This window comes from Topomyia yanbarensis, chromosome 3 (genome assembly GCF_030247195.1).
Source record: "Topomyia yanbarensis strain Yona2022 chromosome 3, ASM3024719v1, whole genome shotgun sequence".
In the NCBI taxonomy this organism is placed as follows: domain Eukaryota; kingdom Metazoa; phylum Arthropoda; class Insecta; order Diptera; family Culicidae; genus Topomyia; species Topomyia yanbarensis.
In genome coordinates, this window is record NC_080672.1 from 288,528,449 (window position 1) to 288,544,338 (window position 15,890).

The 15,890-nt window shown below is 37.2% G+C and overlaps 2 protein-coding genes across 4 annotated transcripts in view; one reads left to right on the forward strand and one right to left on the reverse strand.

Annotated features, from left to right (window-relative positions):
• Nucleotides 1–4,332: 4,332 nt before the first annotated feature.
• LOC131691875 (transmembrane protein 209) lies at nucleotides 4,333–6,884 on the forward strand. The gene is made up of 6 exons (XM_058978552.1): nucleotides 4,333–4,477; nucleotides 4,540–5,166; nucleotides 5,232–5,514; nucleotides 5,577–5,906; nucleotides 5,976–6,209; nucleotides 6,381–6,884. The coding sequence occupies exons 1-6, from the start codon at nucleotides 4,467–4,469 to the stop codon at nucleotides 6,507–6,509; spliced, it is 1,614 nt and encodes a 537-aa protein (XP_058834535.1). The 5' UTR covers nucleotides 4,333–4,466; the 3' UTR covers nucleotides 6,510–6,884.
• A 5,293-nt stretch (nucleotides 6,885–12,177) lies between these two features.
• Nucleotides 12,178–15,890, reverse strand: part of LOC131687100 (85/88 kDa calcium-independent phospholipase A2) — a 48,395-nt gene continuing 44,682 nt past the window's right edge. For all 3 annotated transcript variants that reach the window (XM_058971141.1, XM_058971140.1, XM_058971139.1), the window contains one exon: nucleotides 12,178–14,509. In XM_058971141.1, the coding sequence (XP_058827124.1) occupies nucleotides 14,277–14,509 (233 nt within the window). In that variant the 3' untranslated portion in view covers nucleotides 12,178–14,276. The remainder of the gene's footprint in view (nucleotides 14,510–15,890) is intronic.

The following is a 15,890-nucleotide window of genomic DNA, read 5'->3' on the forward strand; positions in this document are numbered from 1 at the left end:
TGCTAGGATTGCACACAGTACTACCTCCAATCGCAGCAGGATCCCGATACAAACCCACAATCTGTACGGCCCAAGACGATACCATTGTCTTTGCAGAATCTTTGGACGCAGCTATAGAAAAAGTTCGAACAATCTATATGGGCTACGAGGAACGCAATCTACCAATTGTTCCAAAATTAATTACTATTGGAACAGAAGTATCTCGAATCGATGGCCCATTTTATATATGGTATAACGAAATACTCTATGAAGTGAACACAGCTGCAAGAGCAACGGACGTACTTCTAAAGCTGTCTGCAATATTCGGATTACCTTTTTCGAAGGTGTCTAAGTTGGTGTGGCACTTCATAAGCTCTTATGCATATTCGATCCGCCAGCGTGAGTCATATGCTGCAATAAATCGTCTGGAAAAGTATCTGGCTGCTCAGCACATATCATCAGTAACCAAAAATGATTAGTTGTATGCTATCTGACTGTAACTTTATATTTTCTAATGTAAGCGATTATTTCGATCATCTTAAAAATTACCATGTAGTACCAGTAGATTATCGGTATAGATGTACTGTAATAAGTTGCAATCAACTTTTTTCAAAGCTGTATCTATTTAAAAAGCACATGAGCAGGCATTCAATAACAGGTTTAGCAACAGAAAACTTTAGTCACCAGTCAAATGAATCGAATCAGGGCAGGGAATCAAACTACAGCCAAAATTCAAATAAAAAACAAAAAGTTGATTCAAATGAACAAAATACTCTTTCAAAATACCAATTTCCAACGTTTGAAGCGATTGATAAATCAACGGCGGATTTTACGTTAAGTATGCATATGAAGAACAATTTTACGCGCAACGATGTATACGACATTCAACGTAGAGTCTCATTAATCTTCAAAGAATTTGCTTACCAAATGGAATTGTTGGATTTAAAGTTTGCAGATCCTGAAATTGAGTTTAATTTTAAATGTTTTTATTTATATATAGGTCTTCGACTATTAATCGCACAGACTGGTTTATCAACTAATCCTAATACTAAAAGTACATCTTGCAACATTAAAATCGAAAAAAACAATGTTATCTCTCCAAACTTAAACAAATGTTTTCTTTAATCAGTTCAGACCACAACTTTTTTAAGTATTTACGCACACATGGATTTAAATTGCCTGTAATAATTGCTATTGAAAATGATAACATTATTAATAAGCCAGCCGATGTAGTGAATGAGTTGGGCATCGAACCAAACTGTAGTTATCTAATGTTAATGCCAGTTGAATATCAAATTAAAACATTTTTTGAATGTGGAGCATTATTAGAGAAAACTATCAGTAACACGGTAGAACTTGAAAAGACATCGGACATTAAAAACTTTGTTGCTGCTAGTAGATGGAAACAAATCCGAGAAAAATATAAAAACGACATTATCATTCCAATCTGGATTTACAGTGATGCATTTGAGGTAAATGACCCCCAAAGCTCTCATAGTAATAGGCATTCCATATGTGGCATATATTACAGTTTTCCAACGTTCCCTGAAGAATTTCAAGGAAAATTATGCAATATATTTGTAGCAGGAATGCTAAAAAAAGTTGACATCAAGGTAGTTGGATTCAATAAGCTACTATATGCCCTTATAGAGAAGTATAAAGGTTTAGAAGAAGTTGGAATCACGTTTATGCTTAACAGACAAGCAGTATTAATTAGGTTCGTCTTATGTTTGGTACAAGGAGATAACTTAGGAGTGCATACAATGCTACTTTTATCAAGTGGTTTTAATGCTACCTTTTATTGCCGGTTCTGTAGACGACCTAAAGAATTGCTTAAGAAGGACGTGATAGAACATGCAGATTGTATGCGTCGAAGACAAGATTATGATGAAGATATTGATATTGGGCGACATTGTGATACTGGTATTGCAGGCAACTCTATATTCAATAATCTGCCATCCTTTCATGTAATCGAAAATCGTAGTGTAGAAAGATGCTATGCACGACATTTTCAGCAATGGAATTTGTAAATACGGTTTCACTGAGGCACTAGACTATTTCATTTATACTAAAAGATACTTCACAGTTAGTGAATTCAATACACGACGATAGATATTTGCTAAGTTGTGCCTAGATAGCGAAATGAAACGCATGCCAGATATAACTGAATATTATAGTAGAGAAAAAAAGAAAACCGTTTCGTTACGAATGACTTCCAGTGAAATGCGCTGCTTTACTCATTATTTCACCTTTCTTATTGGTCAGTACATTCCTATTGAAGATCAAGTTTGGACATATTGTAAATTATTGATTAAATTAGTTCATTTGTGCCTTCTCCGTTCATTTTCATCAGAAGAAATTGATCAATTACGTGAGCAGATTAGTCAACATCATAATTTATATATTATCCTTTTCAAAAAAGACCTCAAACCTAAGCATCACTTTATTGTCCATTATCCGTCAATTATTCGCATCTCAGGGCCGATAGAAAAAATGATGTGTTTTCGTTACGAAGCAATAAACACAGAGGATTCAAGCAATACGCACATGTAATGTCATCAAGAAAAAATCTTTGCTACACGTTAGGAGTGAAAGCCAGCTTGAAATTCTATTACGATGCGTCTAACAAAAGTTTCATTGACAATTGTACTACTGGTAATTTTAAAACGGGCGACCTACGACTTAGACATTATTTCAGAAATTTGTTACAACCTCTGCGTTTGAACTCGGATTTCATAGTAATGTTTTCGAGCTCAATTGAATATAAAGGAACGCAGTATAGTGCAGGGAATTTTTTGACACGATTAGAGAAAAACAACATACATCTCTTTGAAATTTTGGATTTCATCTCATTAGGTGGATCGATTTTCGTTGTTAGTCAGTTTTGGGAAACAGGGGATTATAATGACCATTTTTTGGCATATGAGGTTAAGGCACGAAGCGCAATAGTTGATATAGTTGATATTGAGTTATTTGGAACACCTCCAATTACTTTGCACAAGATCGGTCATCTTTATATGTTTAGGATTAAAAATAGTTTTAATATCGATTGTATTGAGTGATTGATGTAAATAAAAAACGTTGCCTTAAAAAACCATTAAATTTTTATGAATTCTTGGAAAGAAAAATCTGTTTAAATTACATATAAAATTTACCACAAACAAATTTAAAGGTTACTTGAACATCCAGTTATATTTACTTGAATATTCTTGTGATTTTTAAGAAATTTTAATTTGAAGATCATTGTATATTACGATGAAATCTACGTGAAAATCATATAGTGTTCAAAATTTGCCAGAAAACGCGAGCGAAACCGAGTTCGCCCTCACGCTCATTCAAAACTACTCAAAATTTGAGTTTCCACTACTCAATTTCAAAAACCGGGGCAAACTGTCAAAAAATGAGTATCGATTTGAGTAGAATTGACTGAACTCTGGAGTAACCATGAAATTATCAACTATTTGAGTGAAAAAAAACTTACTGGTGCACGAAGTGGAACAACCCGCACACAAAATTGAAAATAGTTTCAAATGTTGATTCAACAGAAAAAAATCAACGAGGAGACATTCGGAAAACTAAAAGGTAAGTTTTCGCAAGTGTGGTTTCTTTTTTAAAATAACATACCTTCTTATTTTGCATATCCAGTAACACGAGATCCTATTTACAGGAAAAAGGAGAAAGGACCTCGGAATAAATTTATAAGCATCGTATTAACAACTAGAGATACAGGTAAGTGGAATTTTATATACAGATTAATGCGTTTGTTAGTATTATTAAGATCGGTTAAATTTCAAATTTTGTCTTTGCGTAAAAAGTACTCAAAATTGACATTTTGTATCCGAACTCAAAACTGAGTAAGTGAGGAAAACTCAATTTTTGACCATGTGCACTTTTTATGGAATTGAGTGGCTGGTCACTCATTTTTGAGTTATTTTCAATGAGCGTGTTGGCTCGTCTTGTCTTATGAAAATGTTAATAGTCGGTCAATTAATCGGTCGACCTTGAAGGGAAGCACCCGATTTCATCGGCTGACTTTAGATTTTTTGAGTGCTTCCTAGCAGCGATGCCAGATGTGAAGACATGTTTTCATTTTGAAGACATTTGGAATATTGTGAAGACATTTTTTGCATCTTTTATATTCTTAAGACAAAGTCCCTCTAAACATTTTTTTAGAATATCTGCTCGGTTTCGAGCAGAATTCTGACTAAAAATCAACCACCGATTCCGAATTCTGGTCGTTGATGGCAAAAGACATTATTTGACTAAATGTGAAAACCTTTGAAAAATATACCTGGTATCCCTGCTTAGTCTCGCACAAAACAACCACAACGATTTGCTTACCTCCTGCTGAGTCCTGAACGTCAAACCGGCACACTCTTCGCTCTTTTCACAATAAACATCACTTTGCGCCGACTGATCGGCATTTTAGTCCAAGGAAGTGTATTTCATTATTCTGAATTATTTCTAAATTGATAGAAAATATTCAAATGTCTATCAGGTAATTTAGTAATTTATCTCTTCGTAATCAGTTGTCTGAATATTACGCACGCTTGTTTCCAGCAATCCGAACTCTCCTTCCGAGCGGAGTCCACTAGTGGATCGAACGCTTGACCTATATCTCAACATTCAACGTTCCCGGGAATGCCTCAAATGGGGCGCGTTTAACATAGCCCTTCTTTCCATCATCATGTTCGATATATCTAACAAGTGTCCCTACTCCTTTTCCCATTGGTATTATCTGGAGTATGCAGCGGCTGCGATTTTGTCTTGCAGCGTGATATACTATTTTGCACGCTACTTTTTTTACATGTTCAGTAAAGAACCACTGAAGGGAACGGAAACTCAACGAAAACTGTTAAAATTTGATGTGGATGATAATTCTTTCATAAGTACTACACCAGCGCCTAAGAAACCAGTCAGTTCCGCCGATGCAACCTCAGGAAACCTGTCGTCGGTCAGTTTACATTCATTCAATGAAAGTGGTCTTACGGCGTCACCGGGATGGGTCTTTAGTCGAGGTAGTCCGCATCGTCAGGGAGATCGAAACATGTCGGTTCCCAATTACTCACTGGAAAGTTCTTTCAACGCGAGTACAAGCAATTCGATAAACTTTTCTCCCTCGCTGAGAAAAATTGCAAATAAGAATGATTTCATAGTGGACGAAAAAGGTTTGCAAAATTATTTGAGGTATGATTACAAACGCTTTGTGTATTATTTTATTTACATGTTAACCATTGTGGTTTGTCTTTTAGAGAAGTCTCTAATGAAGAAAGAAATAGTAGCTCGTACATTGAGGGTATGAACACATCTGGCAGTACTTTAAACTCATTCTGGAACAGTTACAAATTGGATGATATGTCGAACCTGCTGAAAACGTCGCTCTACCAGCTTTCACCATCGGCTCCACCAAGTAAGCAGACTTCGAAGGAACACGAGAGTGGACCGTACAACACTATAGATTCGGAAGTTAGCTCGGAGGTGTTGAAAAAAGTTTCTTCGGTTCAGCTATCGAACTATGTCGCAAACTTGAGAATGGTCGGCATTATATTCGTTGTCATATCGAGCCGTAGTGATTTATAGGTTTTGATCAATTTTAGTGGGTTTCTCTAACAATACTTCAGCGAATCGTATCGGAAATGAACAGCATTGATCACTCGTTTCGAACTCGTGGCTTCACCGACATACAGCTGGGCAGCGTTGGCTTGGAAAGATTAAAGAAAACCGCTGAAAATCAGCAACTAGTAACACTGTATATCCCGAAATTGCCGCTGATGATTCCGTTTCTAGAAATGTCTACCAACCAGGAGTATCTGGTCCAGCGAATAAAGGATTTGTCGAAGGGAAGTTGCATCGCTGACTATCGTTGGAACTCTGGTTCCGCCTACAAGGGGCTGAGCTGGGATGAACATTTGCCTACTGATTCGGCTGTAAGTGTACTCATTTTGTAGGATTATACCTTATCGAAGGTATATCGGCTACATCTTATTCCATTATAGGTAATTTTTCATCTGTTCTGTACCTACATGGATAGCCAGTTAAGGCCACTGCCCCAGCCAGGTGGTCGCCCGTTTTATCATCGGTATGTCATGATTGCTGACAAAAAGAGCTCGAAAGAAACGTTAGCGGAAGTGAAGACAAAAAACAAAGCAAAGTGCGCTATCCTTTGCTCGAATCCGATGAAACCTCGGTTCAATTTTATATCGGACGACAAGATCCACAACAGTGCTTACGTGAGTATTCAGAAAGTGGGTGGTTTAGGTTTGATATCTGAAGAATTTTACTGTGATGAAAGAACGATGCAATATCAAAGAAATCGACGGTAGGGAGGTTTATTTATGATGATTCGAGCATAACTTAAATTATTCCAAACGACATCTTATGTATTTTTTTACTTTTCACAGGATCGCAACAATCTTTTCTACGTCATTATTCAGTTCCTAATTTATATGAAAAATAACCACGAAGGCGCGGTGGAAGGAATCAACTTGGGAAAGAGCGGAATTAACATTTTGTGTGTTGTGGAAGACTGATTCATTGTAATTATTACTCGCTCTTACGATGTGTTACAATTACTGATAGCTTGGATTATACTTCATAATGTAAGATTACTGTAAATCAAAAATGGTATTTAAACTAGCATTGATTTCTCGAAATAGAGTATGTTATGTAAATGCCTACCGGTAGAGAAATTGTGTAATGTATATGTCTACGGATGACAAATGATATACGGAAGGTATATAAGGGACAGTCATATAGGGTTGTACAAGAAACTAATTGAGAAGTTTTCCATGGTTCAGGAGGTACGAAATAGTACAAGTAGTACTAGAGGGCCCCTAGGAGATTACAATGTTGAAATAATTTCTTATATTAGATCTAAGAGGAACAATTTTACGGCCATCTTAAGCTAGGAAAAGCGGCCATCTTGGAAAACAAAAAAGCAGTTTTTTTTCACACCGCTGGAAAAATCTTGAAATTGAAGATTTTCCAAACGGTGTGAGAAAAAACTGCTTTTTTCTTTTCCAAGATGGCCGCTTATTAAGGCGTCAGTTGAACCGTAAAACGCATGCAAATTGGTATACGGGTCATTCCATGCGAAGTGATCAAGGCACGTGTAATCGACCTCCACGGATTTGAACAAAATTTGGAGGAATTGTTCATCTAGGGCCAATATATAAAAAATTCTTGTGACAATTGAACCACCCCTCGGGTCATGGGAGCACCCCCCGTTTTGGCAAATTGCCAAAACCCTTGATTTTCTTTTGATCATATATCCGGTTCTATTTACTCTAGAATCAAACCACAAGATGGCTTTTGAAGAAAGATGTTCAAGGAATCTAGAAAAAATATTATTTTTTTGCTGGCAGTGATGCCAACTATGCGATTTTTTCAGTTAAATATTAAAAGTTAATTAACTTTAATTTCTCTCAATACATATATTTTAATCTTGAAAATTTTAATGCCATCGCGTTCCTCAGACATTTTTACATAAAAAACACTTACCACATCTCAATATATTATGAGCGCATCCTGAGATACACCGTTTTGAAGAGAAAAAACCGCAATTTCCCATATAAAATCGCAAGCGCACAACACTAAAAAACCAACTTGAGTATTCTGAGTTCAAACATAATTTTTCGTGAAGTAGACAAGAAATGATGAAAAACTACGAATTTGGTTTGCTTCTAGCAGATCAGGGTCGATTTTTATGACCGTTTGAAGATTTTCTCAATTCTAGCCAATAAAAATGGATTTTTATATGAGAAAATCGGAGTTTTTCCCTTCAAAACGGTATATCTCAGGATGCGCTCAAATTATATTGGGACGATAAGTGTTTTTTATGTAAAAATGTCTGAGGAACGCGATGACATTAAAATTTTCAAAATTAAAATATATATATTGAGAGAAAAATTAACTTTTATTATTTAACTGAAAAAAATGTATAGTTGGCAGCACTGTTGGCAAAAAATAATATTTTTTCTAGACTTCTTGAACAATTTTCTTCAAAAGCCATCTTGTGGTTTGATTCTAGAGTAAATGGAACCGGAGATATGATCAAAAGAAAATCAAGGGTTTTGGCAATTTGCCAAAAAGGGGGGGGGGGGTGCTCCCATGACCCGAGGGGTGGTTCAAATGACACAAAAATTTGGGTTTTTATATATTGGCCCTAGATGAACAATTCCTCCAAATTTTGTTCAAATCCGTGAAGGTCGATTTCAAGTTTGCATCTTTTTTTGATCACTTCGCGTGGAATGACCCATACAGAAGAGGGAACCATAGTTTTTTAGGGAGTATTTGACAATACAATTCGATATACAAGAGGGAAAACAATAGTTTCTGTGGGAAATTTCACATCGATTTTGAAACTATGAATATAGTTCAGTTTACAAGAAGGGAAATCTTTTTGTTTCGATTATAGAAGTTTTAACCTTAGGGTCATTCGCTCGCCAAATTTCTTTGGGAAAATCTCTAATCTTATGTGTGGGGTTGGGAACAATTACTGATTTTAATTAAGGGAATGTGAGGATTATGGTGTCAACGAAACATATAATTTTTAAGACCAGTAGTTGAGGTTTTATCCAAGAGACGTGTAAATATTATAATAGTAGCAGGGTGGCAAGTGGAATTGACTGGACTTCCTGCTCACCAATGTGGTTCCATGTCTGAACCTCTGGGGCCAACTCAAGACTGCGGGTGATATTCCGCAGGAAACCTCGCTCACAGCAGCTATAGCAGCATTTCGAAAACATCGTACCTTCTATATCATGAACCATCAACAAACGAAGCCGAACCACATAAGCTCCATTCAGATCCGGCAAATCTGTTAGCACCGTTGGCTCTTTTTTGGAAGTTTCCTCGGCCGAAGCATCTTATCACAGTACCAGTAGGCAGCTACCAGAACCGATGAAGAAAAGAGTGGCTGCCACACACTGGCGCTATAACCTAGGCGTTATAGCCCGGACGGGTCTAAACACCTCTGTCCCATCCCAGGAAGTTAGGACCAATTGAGTGACATTAACCTTTTTAGCCAAGTCACTCCCAACGATTTATCAAAATCCCTTTGAACTGAAATGGTTGGTACGGTTGTCCACATTTCTTCTTTATTCAAGGTTCAAAATGGTTCGTTGATTAAATTCTTCAAATGAATAATTTAATTGCCTTATAATTTTGAATCATCTTCTTCATTGTACGCTGCACAGTTGGCCTAGCCGCCTTAATGGTTGCGTCACATATCATATGTGTCACACATATTAATATTGACAAGAAAAATTGCAGGTTCGTCTGCAATTTTCCAGGATCCCTACATATATTGGCGGTGTATGTGTAGACTAGACTAGACTAGATAAACTAGTGAGGTCTTATCCAAGATATAATAAAACTAAGAAAATACAATCAAGTTTGCTTGTTGTAACGACGGCTTATTCTTGGCAAACTATTTACAAGGGGGCTTAACCCTCATGCCGATAGAAGCAATCGTATCAGGGGCAGAGGAGAGAAGGCAGAAAGTGTCCAAAAAAGGGTACCCAAACTTGTAACATTCAAACGGTAGATCAGCGACATTAATTATAGCCTCGGGCTGCCTTGACATCATGAACTGGGTCGACGGTTTTCGGATCCCACATCCATCCCCTTGAACCGAGGCTTCGTCGATACTTTCGGGTTAGTCGAGTGTAGCCATCATCCGATGTCCCCGTTTCTCCACGAAGTTTGCCAGCTGTTGAGTGTCCTCTGATGACAGATACTGAAAAATTGATTGAAGCCAATTGGTCTTTTGTAGATGTCACTTTCTAATGCGCCCAACATTATTAAAGAGTTGGCCTTTTCGTTACCCTAGATGGAGCAATGAGAAGGTAAGATTACCTTTGTGTGGGTCCCGATTCTTCCCCAGAAAAATACAGGAGTTGCTTTTTGGACTTTATCGCTCAAAGAGCCTCGAAAGAAGTGAGGCTATCCTAAATGATGAAGTAATAATCTGTGGGCAAAGTGTCGATGACCCTAAAGGTATACTGAATAGCTGCAAGTTCTGCGACGTAAACTGAACCAGCATCATTGAGCTTAAATGAAGCGGTGACATTATCATTGAAGAAACCGAAGCCAGTGGACCTACCGCGATTTGATCCGTCAATGTAGAACATTTTGTCACAGTCAACCTCTCGGAATTTATCATAAAATATAGAGGGGATCATTTGCGCGCGTATATGATGTAAGGTACACCGGGGCAAGTTGGAACGGGTTTTTCAATGTTGAAACAAATACATATTTGTATTTGGTTGAAATTTGAACTTCTCTAATGAAATCATAACATAAACAATAGACTGGTTCAATTTTTGCCTTTTAGCTCCACCAGGCTGTACTGATTCCTTTTATGGCCCTTAATAATTGTGCAAATTTTGGTACCGATCGGTTGCGTCTACGGACCCTCCAAAAATTTCAAAGTTTATATGGAAATTAATATGTAAAATCGGTTAAAATTGAAAATAAATTCTTAAAAAATCACCTCATCAATCAAATAATAAGAACATTATATATTGCTAAAGGTATTCTTCAACTGAACACATTCGTGGAACATTGTAAGTTTGTGAAAATTCGCTGAGAAAAGTTATTAACTAAAGAAGCAGCATGACTTCAAAACAAGTGGATTTTATTATTAATCATAGTATCAGGAATCAGGAACCAGAATATATTGGCTTAAATGGCACGTTCCCCGTATGTAGTCGGGGATTTGTGCCTTGCCGTGAGTTTTCATCATTTCCTGAGCGGAAGGAAAGGACAAGGAGGTGTGGGGAAGTCGAATCGGAAGGGTGGGAAAAATAACAGCACAAAACAAAAATAAACAACAGGTAAGTTAAACTCACAAGTAGTTCAACTTGCCTGCGAATAAGCCTAAAGCTCTTTAGTACATTGGATAAGAAACTTTAGTATGTCTCTGAGTTTCAGTTGTCCAAACATGGTTTCGTCTATATAAGGACGGCTGCGGACTCGAAATCGCAATTGCGCTACCGCTGGACAGTTGCATATCAGATGATATGAGGATTCACAAAGATCACATGAAAAAGACTCAGCGCGCTGAATAGTTGCCATGTGATAAATGAGTTTGCAGTGGCCGGTTAAAGCCCTGGTCAGCTTGCCGCAGTGGAGCTTCGAAAAATGTAGGAGATTTTTCGAAACCACTGGGCATGGTTGTTCTAGAAACGCCTTTGTTTGGCGACACGTTTGTAGATTTCTCCAATAATTGCGGTGCTCGGACGAAGCCCAGGACCGTATTTTTTCCCTTATCCAACTTATCGAAATTGACAGCGCGGGCTCAGGACCAACGAAGTCAATCGCTGAACCTGCTCTGGCCAATTCGTCAACCCATTCATTACCGCAATGTCCGGGCACCCACACAAGGTAGATAGTGTTGACAAGGCTTAGTTCTTCGATTTGGGTTCGGCAGGCGATCACTAGCTTGGACCGGGATTTGTCTGAGCTAAGGGCCTTGATTGCAGCCTGACTATCGGAGCAGAAGTTAATAACTCTGCCGGACAAACTCAGTTGAAGGGCCGATTGCACCCCGCACATAATCGCAAAGATTTCTGCTTGGAATACAGTACAGTATCTACCTAGTGAGTGAGATTGTTCCAATCTCATTTCACGACAGTAGACACCAGTTCCAGCACGTCCACCCATCAGAGAACCGTCAGTGTAACAGACCACTTGCGTTTGTTGTTGTCTTTCCATAAAGCCAGACAATCACTTCTCTCGAGAAGGAATCTTCACATGGAATGTCCTGTAAGGAAAACTACAAGTGAGTGTAATATCGCTGGGAGCAAGAATATCTTCACCCCATGTAACCATTTCTGACCACAAACGTATATGACAGGTAGCAAGATCAACATGATTACTGTTCCAAAGCCCAGTAACCTGCAGTCTGTATGCACATGATAGTGCGTCTTGTTTGAGGTGTATGTGTAATGGTTTGATATTTAGAAGTGCCTCAAGAGCAGCAGTCGGAGTCGTGGAGCACCAGTCAACGCCATGAGCGCCATTCTTTGCAGATGGTTTAGCTTTGACTGGACTGTCACCACCTCTCCCCTCTGCCACCACACAAGGCATCCGTATGACAGTATTGGACGTACAATTGTTCTCTCCTGAGACTATCTTTCCCGCGAACTAACAATATAAATAGAAGGGCTTTCGGAAAAAGTATGGTTTTCAACCTTCTTCAAAAGTCTTTACAACAATGTTTTAATAACCCATTTCAATATTTTCCAATGATAATACAATATAGTCTGAGTTTGTTCCATTTACTTGTAAATGCACACCAAGCTTAACGACAGTAAAACCATTTATTTATTCAATTTTTCCAGTTGATTTCAAGAGAAGTTTTCATTCTTCCTTTGGTTAACGATACTTGCAAAATTTGATAAGAAAAAGATTCTGCTCATAAGTATATTTTCCAGAGATGCGTTTCCTTTCCTTATTTCTTAAATAAACAATAACATGTTACACCACGGTTTGCAAAATATCATTGAATGTAGGGAATGGTATTAAATATTTTTGAAATCTACTTTTATCGCAATATAGTAAATATGTTTTTTAAAATAAAGAAAAAAAGTGCTTGAAAATAAATCAAGCTACTATGAAAACGTTTCTTTATTACTCTTTATTAGTCTTATACACCAACAGGCATACCAAAGCCCCAATGGTGTTGGTCTTAATAATAAACTTATTACTTCACACATTAGAACATATAACAAAAGCCAATAAACTCGCTTTTTGAGTTGGGTCCTTCTTACCGTCAGCCCTGAATTTATAGGAGAAAGAATCGGTGAAAATAATTAAAACGGCAGCGAAATGGGCTAAATCGTGTAAGGTTCACCAACCCCAGAATATTTGGCCAAATCAGAATCACAGATTAGAAAAGCATGAAAAATAATCAGTTGTGCAAAACGTTGTGGCGACTACGAAGAAAGAAATGATCGTACCTACAAAATCAAAATGGAACTATAAATGAGCAAACAAAAATAAAGGTTGCAAGAACAGGGCATGTGTCGTAAGAGCCGCTTTATTAGAATGTAAAAATCGGATACATATAAACTTTAATCGTAGAAATCGGACTAGGGCTTCTCGATGGAAAATCCTCGAAATTTATCCTGTTTTTACGAAGTATTGCTCTATAGCCGGTTTTTAATCGTGATTGTAACGATGTATCTTTTCATACGAATTCAGTTATTCAGATTTTCCAGGGGAAAACTTTTTACTGTTTTATGTTCAAAGACCTCAATCTGATTTTGACATTCTAATATATTCAAAGCGGAATTTATAAAGCATGTTCTGTCCCTGCGACATTTATTTTCGGTCTTTGATATAATTCTTGCTAAAAATGTTTCACAATTGCTAGCGATTTTGTGTTCTATTTTTACAGCAATTTGACGTTATTTTCAAACGTCACTGCTTGGTCTCAAATTTAGATTTCATTTATCGCAAACCTCTTTTGCACGGAATAATATACCTACAGCGAATGGGATAGACTTAAGCGGTTCGGAAAAATGAGCGAACTGCCTCAAAGGTACACTGGATCATTTCGTAATCCCTGCAAAAGTTTAGATGTCCAAGAGTTTTGGGACACTTAAATCTAGTGTGATACATTCGTATATTTAGTTATACGGTGTTAGTTGTCTGATGATCGAAGTTCACCTTAAATAAATATTCATTTTTGGTGGTAGTTTCGTCTTTTTATGCTTCTATATAGTTTTATTCCACACACATTTTTTTGTTGTGGAACGGCTGTTTGACTGTCAAATTTTTATTTGTAAGATACATGTGTTAAATCAGAATATGGTATTCCTGTCTCGGGTGAATGCACAAAACATGCAGAAAAACAATAACCAATTCCTCCTTGAAAACAATTGTATTCGTGTTTTACAGGGAAGTATTTCTGTCATTGTCTCGGATTAAAAAATACCTTATCAATTTCAGTATACAACGGACAATTTTCGATATTTTGTTGCATCATACATTTTCAACGGCAATCATCTACTTTCGATTATTGTAAAAATGAAGCCGTAGTGTTTCTTCTTCTGCTGATAATTATCTATCGTTGTACTTTAGGCTAATACTAGCCGGAATTATGTTTCATGTTTTTCTGAGGAGAAAATGAAGTCGAAGCGCTACTCGATCGACACCTGTATAGTAAAAATATGTTTCGGTTTTTGTTATTAACTTTTTGTATCCAAATTTATTCAGCTTTGATTTTGTATTGTCTGTATGAACATTGGCTTCCGCCCTAATTGTGAACGTGGTCGATTTCTTTTCATTTATTTGAGAAAGTTGATCATCTCGATTACCTTTTTTCGGTTGGCGTACATATAGGCCTTTACTTCCCACAGCATATTGATGAGAGGTTCATCAATCTTTTCATCCATTGCGATATCCACCGACATCTGTGGGTTGAATCGATAGTACGGAACGCCAATCATGCTGCACCATGCGCGAGCCCGGTCTACCACCCGACCATCCGACGCCGTTGCCTGGTCAACTAAGAGGTTTCCTATATAAGAACGAATTAAAAGAACAAACGGGTGGTTTAAATTTATTACTTTATATTTTAGCGACCGAAAATAAAAGTTGCAAGTAGAGTTGTGGTACCGGTAATACCGATACCGAAAATCTCGGGAATACCGAGCCATTTTTGGAACCGTAAAACCAGTACTGATCAAAAGTCAGTACCGGTATTTTCGGTACCATACAAATTTTTTATGAAATATATGGGAGCGGGCCATTTGGCATAATGGTCATTTGGCATAATTTTGAGAATTGATCACACTCAAGGTCATTTGGCATAACAGACATTTGGCATAACGTACATTTGGCATAGTTTTGCTAAGTGATCTTACTGAAAGTCATTTGACATAACATACGAATGTGTAGTTTATCAGGTGAATAACCCATAAGGTTAAAGCTGTACTAAGCAATAATAATAATAATGTGTTGTTATCTATTACCTATAATATTGATTACATTTCGAGTGATTTTTTTACATTTTATAACTGATTTTGCCTTCTTTCCAATATGAGCAGTTCTTTTGAATTTCATTTTTGAAGTTTTTGTGCTTGGTCATTCTTGCAATCATGGATTTTTGCTATGACATACGTTTTAGTAAAGTATAGTGTAGAACTGCGATCCACCCGACGTATGTTTTGGCTATTATTATTATGATCGCCAATGAGTTTTGATTTTCCATATAATCATACATACGACCCGCCGTCGGAAGCGGCGGCCCCTCGCAAGCAATCCTGTGATCCACTCGTTTGCCCGGATTACTCAAACATAGGGGCTATAAATTAGTTTAAGAGCGACAGCGATATCGGACAGCACGCGACGTGAAGTGATGTGGCGTATCCACATTAGTCGTAAATGTTGTTTTATTAATTGGTAAAGAAGAATAATCTAATTAATTTTGGTTCAAGTTCAATTTTAGTGCTATTGGTAAACCAACTCATTTAAAGTCATTTGAATATTTAGATAGTTGCCGTTATGCTCAAAAATGTGATCAACATGCCAGCTGCTTACAACTGCATAACTAACTTTCCCTCGAACGATGAACATTATTGTCAACATACAATCAAAATACATAATACATACAAGAAAGGATATACTCAAAAACATCCTGGTAATCAATAACTTTATCACTACATATACCTATGCTAAACGACCGTAATGCTAAATTAGTGTTTTCCTTAACCTAAAAATATTTGTACGGAAAGACTTTCAGCAGTAGCACGGCTCAAAACTATGCCGAATTACCTGCCTTCTCGAACAGTTTTAAATTATGTGTTTCCCCTTTAGTTGAAAAAATGGCAAATGACCTCCAGTGTGATCACTTCTTAAAATTATGCCAAATGTCCGTTATGCCAAATGATCTTCAGTGT